Source organism: Neopelma chrysocephalum, unplaced genomic scaffold (assembly GCF_003984885.1).
Source record: "Neopelma chrysocephalum unplaced genomic scaffold, ASM398488v2 Primary Assembly neopelma1_24, whole genome shotgun sequence".
Lineage (NCBI taxonomy): Eukaryota > Metazoa > Chordata > Aves > Passeriformes > Pipridae > Neopelma > Neopelma chrysocephalum.
The window spans coordinates 569,063-581,248 of NW_020897693.1; the positions used below are offsets into that span (position 1 = coordinate 569,063).

The 12,186-nt window shown below is 43.1% G+C and overlaps 1 protein-coding gene across 1 annotated transcript in view; it reads left to right on the plus strand.

Moving 5' to 3' along the window:
- KIAA1549L (KIAA1549 like) overlaps positions 1-12,186 on the plus strand; it is a 135,665-nt gene that overhangs the window by 60,898 nt on the left and 62,581 nt on the right. Inside the window, exons 3-8 of the mRNA XM_027699268.1 lie at positions 911-1,522; positions 2,917-3,029; positions 4,514-4,733; positions 5,746-5,879; positions 8,323-8,485; positions 11,595-11,654. Of these exons, the coding sequence (XP_027555069.1) occupies positions 911-1,522; positions 2,917-3,029; positions 4,514-4,733; positions 5,746-5,879; positions 8,323-8,485; positions 11,595-11,654 (1,302 nt within the window). The remainder of the gene's footprint in view (positions 1-910; positions 1,523-2,916; positions 3,030-4,513; positions 4,734-5,745; positions 5,880-8,322; positions 8,486-11,594; positions 11,655-12,186) is intronic.

A 12,186-nucleotide genomic window follows, 5' to 3' on the forward strand; every position in this document is an offset into this window, starting at 1 on the left:
CAATAAGAGAAGTTCCTTCAAGTACTTCTCCATGGGAAGCTGAGCATCACGCACCACACTTGGTAGTTTCAAGTCTGCAAAACAAAATTAATACAAATAAGCAGCCACTCTTCTTCACCCCTTCAGCAAACTATACTTGCGCATGCTCTAGTCAAAACGTTTCAAATTTACCCTTTGCTGAAAAGAACAGTTTTTCAGAATTAGATACATTTGCACTGAAAACATCTCCTGTTCAATATTCATTCCTTGTTACAGCATTGACAGTGCCTGACCTCTTGCAAAAAAGGCATGGAAGGAAGCAAGCCTGGAAATGTTGCTAATTTCTTCACTCTTGGAGATGTTCATATCAGTAGACACGATAAAGGATCTCTGCATTTACATGTGCCTTCTGTTAATGCTGCAGGTGCTCTCCCTAGCTCTCTAGAATCCCAAACAAGTGATGCTGGAAAAATTATTTTACTGACAGAAACGTTAAACACAGCACCAGCGTTGGCTTTTCAGCTCACTGAAAACTTGACTATTTCAGCCACCAGCAAAAGCACAGTGCCAGCCCAGTGCCCCTCTCCTGTAACTAAGCCTTCTGGCTCAACTGTCTTGTATAGTTTTATTTCGGAAACCATTGGTTCTGGAAATTTGCCAGAACTTGCAGACAATCAGTTAGAGTCCTCTGGTTATTTGTTTATGGTTGATAAAAATCCAGTTACATTCAGTGTGGAGTGGGACACAAGTTCTACAAGACACAGTGTAGTTCCCAGTAATATATCTAATAAAATTACCAAGGGCATCCCATTGCAAACCCTGACCACCAGTGCTCTGCAGTCAGTCATCATAACTTCTGTCCATGCATCACCCACACAGCTAGAGTCTCCTTTTTTGTCAAAAACCAACTTTACCCATTCTGTCCTTACAGTGTTATCTGGAATATCTTCTGGTGCAATACCTACAGTAGGAACTTCAGAAGCAAAACCACTAACAAGAAAATCATCTCCAGCTTCACCAGTGCCAGCTTCTCCCTTCTTTTCTCTAGGCACTGAAAACACACCTTTGCCATCTGTGATGGCTTTAAGCACACCGACACTGACCCAAACAAAAAATAACACTGCCACAAAATTGACATCGGACCTAAGCTCAGTAGGAACACGTGCAGATTTTCCTTTTGCAACGAGAAACACAACTGCATCACCTGTGGACGTGGCAGCCATGCTCATAACCCCTAAAAGCAGCACGGTCACAGCTTCCACACTCGCACCCACAACCCGTGTACCAAGGCAGATAGAAACCACAGTAACTGACACCCAGAAGTTCCCAAGCTCAGACATCACCAAAACGTCAACCCCCTACCCACTGACAATTACAGCAGCTTTGACATCTATTACAGCATCAGCGAAAACAACTAGGCTTCCCCCTACTCCAGTGGAAAACTCTGCTCCCTCTGAAACCACAGCAGCAGCAGCTTTCGCTAACATGACAGCAGCTCCCCCCCTGGACTGCCGGCTCTCCGACAACCTCATGGTTAAAACAGGTATGTGGGGACACTCCATTTACTGAAAGGGCCTCGTGTGTCTGTGAGGGGCAGCTGGTGAGGAGTGAGAAATGCACTCCAGCGTCAAAGAATTCGTGGGGGCATTCGTGATTAATCTGGCGATGAGGCTGCTGCACTGACAAACCAGATGGATAAAAGCAGGGTGGTTAGATAGGAGTGGCACTGGCTTTATTCGTGGCTTGGATTTTGCAATGAATGCGTCAGAAGAAGTGGTGAGATCATTAGGTGCTCTGAAGTTCAGCAGGTCGCTGCAGGGATTTAGCAGAACCACCTGTGTGGTGAGACAATCCAGTGAGATGTGATGGTTTGGTCTCTGCTTTGCAGTGAGGAGTCTGTCGCTGAAGGGGACAGTGCAGGAACCTGCCTCAGTCCTCAGCCCTCTTCACATACGAATACCTAATTATGTTTTAACATGAACACCTAATGCTGTCGTTTAAGTTTCATTTGAACATAATAAGCATTCAGAATTTCATGCTTCAAAATGGGAGGATTTTGAGTTTTCTGTGCAAACAGTGCCACTTCCGACTCTAGCTGTTTTTTTCATGGACAGTTTTTCCTCAGCTATAAGAACTTTAAACTAAAAGGGTCAGATAGGTCCCTTGCCCAGGCTTCACATGGACTCTTTATGGTAGCACAGTGGAGCATTAGAAGATGTGTGCATCTTGAAGATCTCAGCAAAGAAGAATAGCTATAAAAAAAATGGTTTATGGTCTTGTATAGATCTGAGTGGTACAAGGTGAAATGGAATAAGCAGCTTTTGGACCTAATGTGGTTTTGATAGCTGCTAAATATCTACATGATGTGATGTGTACAGCAACTATTTCTAAAGATATACTCGTACACAGTATAGGATTGAAAGTACTCAAGTGCAGCTGTAAAGCTCTTTCTGCAAATTATAAGACAAAAAGATAGTGATAATGTTAATAAAGAGAGTGTACAGATGCTTCCTAAATGGAAAAATAATTGTAGCAGTGGAGAAACACATTTCTGTGTTTATTTAACTGTGGCCATGAAGACATGAAGCCTGCCTGTGCAGCACCAGCTCAGTCCCCTGGGAATGTTGCACCAGTCTGTCCGCAGGCAATCGAGTGGCCTCATACCTCACTTGGAAAGGCAGCTTGGCAAAGACTTGTTGTTGCTGAAGAAATTGAATTTGTTAGACCTTGCTCTGGAAACAGTGGGCTATTGCCATGGGATGGGTAGGGAGCTCAGGACGCTGCTGAGGCCGTGCAGTTCTGTCTTTGGAGCTGCTGCTAATCCTGTAGCCGCTTTGATGATCCCCGCACAGCCAGCCCCATGTAAAAACAATTAGAGGAAGCAGACAGGAGCATGGTGATGTCTCAAACCACCATGTGGCTTTGGTTGCTCCACAGTTCTGTTTCTGAACACGAGGAGGATGATGATCAGCAATGCCTTCAGGGAGATGGTGAGAAAAGGACTCAACCAAGCGCTGAGACAAGCGTTCAACCAGAACGTCAGTGCTCAGGTAAGCACGCTTGGCTTGCCTTCATGGTCTCACTGAAACACCTCTCCCAGCAAAGGAATCCCAGCTGGCTGCAGTGGTATCTCTGGTTGCAGGAAGCCTCTTGGAGGGGAGCAGTGAGCTTTTCCTATGGAGCGTCTTGGAGGGGAGCTTCTCCTATGGAGAACAGGCATAGGCGGCACCCACTCTGGGCTCTAAAAACATAAGGAGTATTCCAAAGCTTTTACCAGCTTATTTGATGAAGAAGAAGAGAGAAATGCAAACTCCTTTTTAGTGTGTTCTGGGAAACGATTACTGACAGCAGTTTCCTGTGCCCCCTGCAGCTCAGGAGTGACTCCTGACTCAGGCAGCTGAGTGCTGTTCTGCTCAGCCTGGATCAATGGCGACAGCGTGGCTGGTAAATGGGATGTCACTGCTGTCAGTCTGCTCCCTGGTTTGAAAACCCGGTACCTGACAAGTGCGATTCCACGGGGGTGAAAATCCCGAGCAGGGAGAAAGCACATTTTATTGAAAATAAATGGAGGTGATGTGTTCATCACTTTGCAGCTAAATTGCAGGGACCTCTGCACTGCTGTGTGTGAGAGCAGGCTCGGGTGGGCTGCTGGGGCGCTTTGCTCTGGGACACAGGTTCCTGTTCACTGAGGCAGGGGTTTGTGTTATAAGTTATCCTTACCAAGCCTCTGAGAAAGAAGAAAGCAATTTTGCTCAAAATAGAGGGCATCAAGTTGGTTTCAGTCCCCATGCTTTATTGCTGCAAGTGTGGACCATGTTAGTTGGTTTGGGAATTGTGTGTTCCCGAGTCTTGGCAGCAGCAATAAAAACTGTCAGGTTTCGTCCCCTACCTTTTTGTAAACTTGAGAGGAGCTGCTTTTTGTTGCCAGCTAAAACCTAGGGGGGAGGACCAGTTCCAGGGCTAAAACTTTTTGGAAAATACAGAATTTTGAGGTAAAGCTCAACTCACGTTTTGGCTCATAGTGTGTTCATTCTTGTGGTTTGCCATTTCCACTCATATGGGTCCACTTACAGACTGGACAGTATAGCAAAACAGTATAGAAGTGACAGCCCAATCAAATATTGAAAACTTTTACCTTTCAAAAATCTGCCTCCAAACTTGCAATGACAGACACATGCGAAAGTCAGTGAACTTCAGGCATGAAGCAGGAGCTGGAGTTTCTCTGGATTCTCTGTATCTTTACATGCATAATTAAAATGTCCCAGTATCTGTACATGAAGGAAGCCCCAGCCTAAACTGAAGGTGTGACAGCTCTGGTAGCAATACTGCACTGCTTCAATTCAGAGCACATGCTGCAAGGGCTGGGCCTAAAACTCTCTGAGCAGCTCTGCTAACACTGTGTCTGATGCGACACTAACTGATCCCATGGGGTTTATAGGGGATTACAGGATAAAAACCCTGCAAGGGAGCCATATTAAGCACGAGAAGTCCCATCAAATAGTGATAGAAATGTGCTTCCCTGTGTGTGTTTTAGGTTGAAATCCTGGAGCAATCGAGTAACCTAACAGTTGGTTACTACGTTACACGGGGGAGGCTGGTTTTCATTCCAGCTGCTGTCATCGAAAGGCTCCTCGCGTACGGCATCAGCAACGCCACGGCAGACATCAAGCAGCACGTGCCACATCTCCAGGCTGTGGTGGCCCTGGCCTTGCCGTGGAAGCCCCTTCCTGCCTACCACTTCCAGCTGAAAACAGGTGAGCTGTGTCCTGCCTGCCATGGGATTGTCCGTGCGTTTGTGGTTCAGTGCCCAGGGACGATTCCTGCCTCAGCCTCTGCTCTCCGGTGCAGTGGTGTGGCAGCAGGACAAGCTCTGCTTTGGTCTCTGGTTCTGATGTTCCTGGCACAAGCAGGACAGCCAGTGTGGGCATCCCAGTCCTTCCTGGCGCTCTGCTGTCACAGCCATTGGCACTGTTGTGAGGTGAAGTGGCTTTGCATTAGGGATGAGTCACACCAATACGCTTGACTAATGCTTTGCATTTGGTTAAATGGACTTCAATCCATGGATTGTGCAGTAACCTGTGTGTTCCTTCTGGGGACAATCAGATGAGAAACATGACTATATGATATATATATATACACACACACATACTGTTCTGACCTGGGTCCCAGCTGTCTGACCCAGGTTCACTGTTTAACCCTCTGTGCTATACCAAGCATCACTGGAGAGTAATTGCAGTGCAGTATAAGCTATGAGAGGGCAGAGAGTGCTGTAAAACGATGTATTAAATTATAAAAAGATTTCTTATGTCTGTGCTCATGTGTTTATATACACATAATGCAATTAACCAGTTAAGTACATTTTTCTTAGAATCAAACAGAATGAGAATCAATGTTGTGATTGATTACATTTTGCAAGAGCAAATGACCTGCAAGATTTAAGACTATAACTTGTCTTTTAGAATGATTTCACTACTGCCTGGCTCTGAGTAAATATATGCACAGTGAACTGGTCTTACCATCCTATATATTACTGCAGAAACAATCTCCACTTGTTTATGGAGAGTATCAGCTCTAATAATGCAATTTAACTCTTACATTTTGTCTTAATTAAGGCTCGTTTAGTGCATTGCCCGAATGCCATCAACTGATCTTATGTGGCATTAATTTCACCTGCTTAATTTGTAAATTGATCATTTTGCTCTTGGCATTGGAGGATTTATGCAACTGAGAATACTTTGGCCACATGCTAATACGTTCCTTTTCCAGAGCTGCAGTTTGTGGGTCAAACAGACAATATTCAGTCGTGCAAATTTATTCAGACCATGGAACAGCGACTGCAGAGAGCATTTCAGGATGCTGAAAGAAAGGTCCTGAACACCAGCAACAACTTAACAGTTCAGGTACTATGTTGTGTTGCTTTGCCAGTGCCTGTTGCCAAACTCTCCGGGTTATTCTTTGTTATTCTTTGTGTTTGTGTTTCAACATAGTGCCTTGGCTAGCCACTGTGGGAGAAAGTTCATACTTTCATCTGAAATAAGATAGTTTTACGTATTGCAGGAAAACTTATAAATGGATGATTTATAGAAGACAGGTACTTTTTATGAGTTTGAGTTTTACTTGTTTGCAGTTAAGTCATACAAATGAAATTCAAATAAAAACAAATATATATTCTTCCAAAGTTATGTTTTTACTGAATATGTTATTCTGACACGTTAGTTGCTTTCTCTATGGCTATTCAGGTATAAAGATGGTGACAGGCATAGCTGTTTGTAAGATCTGAGATAATGGAATATAATTCGTTCTCTTTTTTGATATGCACTCGGTTCCATACTCACAGCCAGACACAAATTCACCACTAAGGGCCTGATTTTTGCAGACATTTATATGTATAGAGGGCCAACACCCTTATGCTCTGTGCCATACTTCAGGAAAAAAGAAATTATCCTCTAGGTGATATTATATCTATTTTACTCATGATAAAACTCTGTGTATGGGCTTGTGCTCCTCAGAATGGTTTGTACGTAACTTTCCAGAAAGAGAAAATTGGCCATCAGGGCCCTCCTCAGTTACTTCGGTGCAGAGAAGGCACAAAAGTGCATGGAAAGAGATGACCTACCACAGTAGGTAAAGGGATTATCAGGCTTTTCAATAGCTGGACCTGTGGCACTGAGGGGAACTTTGTGGTGACTAATTTGCTTGAAGTGGAAAAGGCAGGTCTCACAAAGCACCTAAGCAATTTTGTAAAGAGCCCTAGTAGAAGGTGGTAGTTGGTTTTTTTGTGGGCATTTCCAATTTAAGAAGAGATAGGATGGAGGTCTTGGAGGCAAGATATAAGTAAGAGGCTCAAGGGTGTGATCTTCATGATAAATTTTTCTGAAATTGTTTTTCGGTATCATGCAACAGACTAAGTGCAACAGAAAATTGTATGAGGGTTTTAGATTAATTACAAACTGAGGAACAGTTCTGAAGCAGGCAGAGCCAATTCAGAAAAGGCATTGCTGCACTTACAAGAGCAGAGGGAAGGGTGCAAGGTGGGTAAAAGGCGTGAAGCAACTTCCATGCAAGGAGGAATGAAACCGGCCATGGTTCTCCAACCATGAGTGCTGTAATGAATCAAGAGTGATCACTTGGAGCTTCCCATAAAAGAACTACTCACATTTAAGAATCCTTAGCAAGAGTCCTTTCACACAGTGGGTGATAAAGATGTTACTGGAGAAAAAGCCTGGAAATTACAAAAAGCAATTGGCCAAAAATACACAATAAAAAGTCATCAACCCCTTTTAAACACAAGCATATGATTTATGGCTCAGACCAGAGCTGTGGGCTAACCTTGCACTGCTGAAAGCAATCTTCTCTTGTTCTGTGCTCACTCTGCAACCATTTGCTCCTGGCCATTGGCTAGCCAATTTTCAAAGTGGACATTGGCTACGCAGACCTTTTGGTCTGACCTCAAACTCCTCTTCTGATGTTTTTATTATATTGCGCCTTCTGTTTTTACTTGGTGATCCAGATGATAAAAATGAGCTATTTAAATAACATTTATGAATGCTGTTGGTCCTACCTATGTGTAGCCAAAAAAAAATCCCTCTTGTCCTAGGATAGGATGTAAGTTTTCTGAGAAAACGTATTTTGATGGTGGGGGTTTTTTTGTTCCTGCCCTGCCTTTTCCTCTCTGCTTCCTGCATGAAACTGGTGTCTGAGGAGGTGATCCAGTAGTCGCTAAATGGAATTGGTCCTTAAATGCAGTCTTCAGGTTTGGGCTCGGGAAGAGATGGGCATAGAGCTAACCCGGGAAGAGAGCAGGTAGTGATATGATGCTAGGAACAGAAGAGACATAATATCCCTTCATTTTGTATGGAAAAGGTGTGGATCTAGATAACTGTACTAGGAAGGCAGCAAAGACAGCAAGACATACAGGTCAATTCCTCTGCATCAAGCACTGGATGACTTTTCTGATAAGAACCCTCTCCTTCATCTTACATTTCTTGATAAAAACAGGGAAAAGCAGTTTCAGTCCTGACTGCACCCTTTCTGCCTGCTGCTGTCCTCCAGGAACTCTGCACGTGCTAAAGTAGGGATTAAAGTATCACACAAGTCAAGTTTTACACAATCATGTTGAATGAGATGTAACTAATCCGCTCTTCAAGTTAACATTTCCCCAGTTTGTTTGCAGTGGCTGGGTTGTTGGTTTTGTTTGTATGTTTTGTTTGGGTTTTTTGTGTGTTTGTTTTTTCAGGGGTTTGTTTGTTTTGGGAATTTATTTGTTTTTGGTGCGGTTTTTTTTGTGGTGGTGTCTTTTTGTTGCTGAAACACAGCAACACATTATTTCTGCCTCTGTTTCAGATTTTGAACACCTCCAATGTCTCCCAAGCTGTCACTCTGTTTTACGTAGTGAACAATCGAAGCACAACTCTAAATGGCACTATTTCCAGCAACCTTCTTAATCAGCTGTCAGCTGAGCTGGTGGGTTTCTACCTCACCTACCCACCTCTCACCATTGCTGAATGTAAGTATGTGCTTCCCAGCACGCAGCTCTTTAACATTAGCCAGCACCAGGCTTTGGCTTTGCAAGCACCATAAGCTTTGTTGTCAAGCTCACAGATTGTAGGTGGTTTTTCTGACTATTTTAAAAATATTTTTTAATTAAAAAAAAGGGGAGGGGAACCCAGGTGGTTATTTTTTTTCTAGGTTCAGTGTTTACTTTGGCTGCTAGCAGCAATGTCAAATAATCAAGAAAAACACATATAAGCTGCCATTAGTAAAAAAAACAAACAACCCTGTGACAGGTTCCAAACAAAATAAAATGGTGGTTTTATGTAAAGCAAAGCACAGAAGGTCCCCAATTCCTCATTTCAGGAAAGCTTAGCACAGCACATGAGCTTTAGCTCCAGCATAGCCCTTTACTTCAGTAGAAGTCTCAGCCCCTGTGCTTGCTCCAGTGGCTGGGCTGGGATCAGGTTGTGTGTGTGTGTGTTTGGGTAGTGGGTGAGCTCTAGCCACGCTTCTTTGTTTGAGAAGTTGTTGGCGTATTTGCTGAATTTCATCCTCTGTTTAAAGTGGTCAGAGCTCTTTAGCATCAATAGCTTGCTTGCATTCCAGTTGTTATGAAGGCTCTGAGGTACAGAGAGCTGGAGACAATTGTTTGGTATGTATGCTCTCTGACTCTGCTAATTTCTCTGAAATGATTAAAGGGACAAGACTTTTGATTATGGGGATTTATGTTTAATCTGCTTGTTAATGTGATGTGTGAAATTAAGCTTACTGCAGAGACAGGTTATCTCCAGGTTCACTGGAGATCAGTGTTCACTGGAAGTGAGAAGAGACAGGGACATGCTGAGTACATCAGTGCATGGTAATGGACTGGGAGAGGAAGGGCAGGCTTCATCCGATCTCACTGTGTGTAATTCTTCATGAGATGCTTGTTAGATTTGAAATACTGCGTTCAAACACCAGTAAAGATCTGCTTAGGCTTCTGGTGGCTTTCAAACTCACTGCTAAGGCTATGCAGTGGTTTGTAATTTTGCATTTCACAAGCACTGAAATAATCAGGCACATAAGGGTAGAGTCAAATGTGTCTTTGTGATCGGAACTGAACTGAGTGGATTTGTAGCTTTAGGTAAAATTACCAAAGTGGTTGTTCATTTTCTGATTCTAAGAAAAAGCAGAAGCAGACTGTTGGAAAGGGAGTGCTGGGGAGAACACAAGTTATCTTTTTTTGTTGGGCCATTTTGTTTGCAAACAGCCCAATAGCAGAGGAGTTCTCTTGTGCAATTTTTCATGAGTGACTTGCACAATGAGCTGTCTGTGGGATAAGTGGTCGCTCTGCTGTGAGGCAGTCAGGAATCACAGCTAACTCTGGTGATTGTGCAGATCTTTAGAAAAGGAGGTGTGTATGTTATTCTTGAGGCATTACCTATCAGATTATGGTATTTGCAAACAAATAGGTGAAACTGCCCAACGATGAGCTCTTGAGCTGCGTTGCTGCACTTTTGTATCAGAGTTTCCATCATAAGGTAAGAGACACATCTCAAGGTAGGCTCGTGTTTTCACAGTCTTTCCACAGGCAAGGGGAGGTGGAGGGAGGCTGTTGTCAAAGGAAGGGATGTATCCCATTCCTCATCAGACAGGATCCTTCCCTTTCATGGACGGCAGGTGAACCTGTCTGTCGAGTGCCCTTTGTGCAGGACTTGTCTTCATGGGGCATCCGGGAGCACAGGGAGAAAGCCTGAGGAAGTTTTGATGATGGCTGTGCTCAGTTCAAGTGTTCAGGCTCCAAAATAGGTCTGTTGCATAGGAAGAGGATGATGGTGCTTCTCACAAAGGCAATGCAGGCATATGCTTAGTAGTCAGGAGCTGTGAAAGCCATTTGTCACACCACAAGACTTTTGTGGTACTGCAGTTCTCTGTTGATCCCCACACATGATGAAGAGACCTGATAAAGTCTTTAGCTAGTGCTTCTTTAACAACTAATGGCTTATATTTCATTTTGGAGTTCTTGGTTTTATTCCCAGTGCAGCAGCTGTACTGCAAACTCAGAACTTAATGCAAGCACAGTGTTTATGGCACCAGACTGATAGTGTGTCTGGAAAATGTTTCCTTTGAAGAGCGTTTCATGCTTATTCATGTGGCAGTGTTGTTGTTTCAGTTTATCAAACAAATACTGCGGTTGTTCTCAGAGCATGTTATTTCCCAGTAGGCTCCAGTGGCTCCTCCAGAGCCTTTGCAATCTGTCATGGAAATGCACAGCTCAGGGCACGCTGTGAAATCCCTCCTCAAAAGCAGTTCCTGTGCGTAATCAGATCCTTTACAATGTTTACTATTTCACGCCACTTTGGTGTATAAAAATCAAGGTAACTCAATAGCAGCACATCAGTGTGCAAAGCATGGATATTTTCTGAATTAAGTTCCTAGTCTTAATGCTTTTCACGTTGCATAAATCTACTGAAAAAAATGCTGAGCTGTATAATGAATTAGCAGCATATTGAGCTTTACAGCCTAATGCACTTTGGAGATGGAGAAGCAAACAAAAGGCACCAAAATGGCAAATATCAGTTTCTCACAGATGTAAACACATATGGTAGTAATGCCTTAAATGGTGCAGAGTGAGAGAGAGCACCACACTCCAAGGTGTGTTTGCAGTTTTGTTAGTCTTGTTTGTAATTCATGTGGAGTCTGATCCTGGTTTATTTTAGTACTATTTTAGGTTAAAACTGTGGTCTGGGTTACATAAGGATTAATCAGAGAAGCAACATGGAATCCTATCCTGTTTTCTGCAGGGGAGAAAGCAGCAGAAATGTATAGAACTTGGACACAAACCTGTTATCTATCATTCTTGGTAGTGGGCAATCCTGGGCTTTGCCCCAGACGATGTACCAGTCAGCGTTTGGGCAACAGGAGATATATGTTCTGCTTTGTATGGCAGTGCTTCTTCTGTTTACACTTGATGTTCTTTTTCAGAGAGAAGAGAAATTGTAACACTGAAAATTATGCCTCTAGATCTCCTCTTGGGCCACAGTTGAATTTATTTATCACTATCTGGTTAGCCAGTTTCGGGGCATGTAATGTATAGGATGTTGGAATTTTATGACATAATTTCAACACTTTTATTTTTAAAGCTTTGGAGTATCCAAACCTTGATGTGTCCGAGTCAACTAGAGACTACTGGGTGATAACAGGTACTTTTTAATCTCCTTCCCTCCCCCATGTACTTCAGGTGATAATTTTTAGTGTTTGTTTATATAAACACATCAGCACAATATTTTTGGACAAAAATAAGTGGCTGCCCACTGAAGCTGCCTGTTGCACTCAACTGGGGAAATGTATTTACAGTCACTCTGGGGCATAACTGATTCATCACCTTGAACGGCGTCATCTCCTGCATCCAACACCCGCCTCAGAATTTATAGCACTTTGGTTTAAGCACTTCTGAGAGCAGCATTATCTTCTCAGAGTTTTGAAACACAAATAGGCTGTTAGTTATTTTTTTTTCTTTCCCTGGGTCTTGGATTTAAATCTGAATTCACAAGTCAGAAGAGACTTGTAGACATAGCCCAGGAAGAAAGGTGAGCTATTAAACCAAGGAAGTTTGTTATGATTTGCTGACTGTCTGGGTCCAGAGATTTTTACCTTTTCACCCAAAACATTAGGCATGTAATTTTCTGTTGGTGGAAAAGAAGGTGCAGAGAATGCTCAGAGGCTTCAAAATGC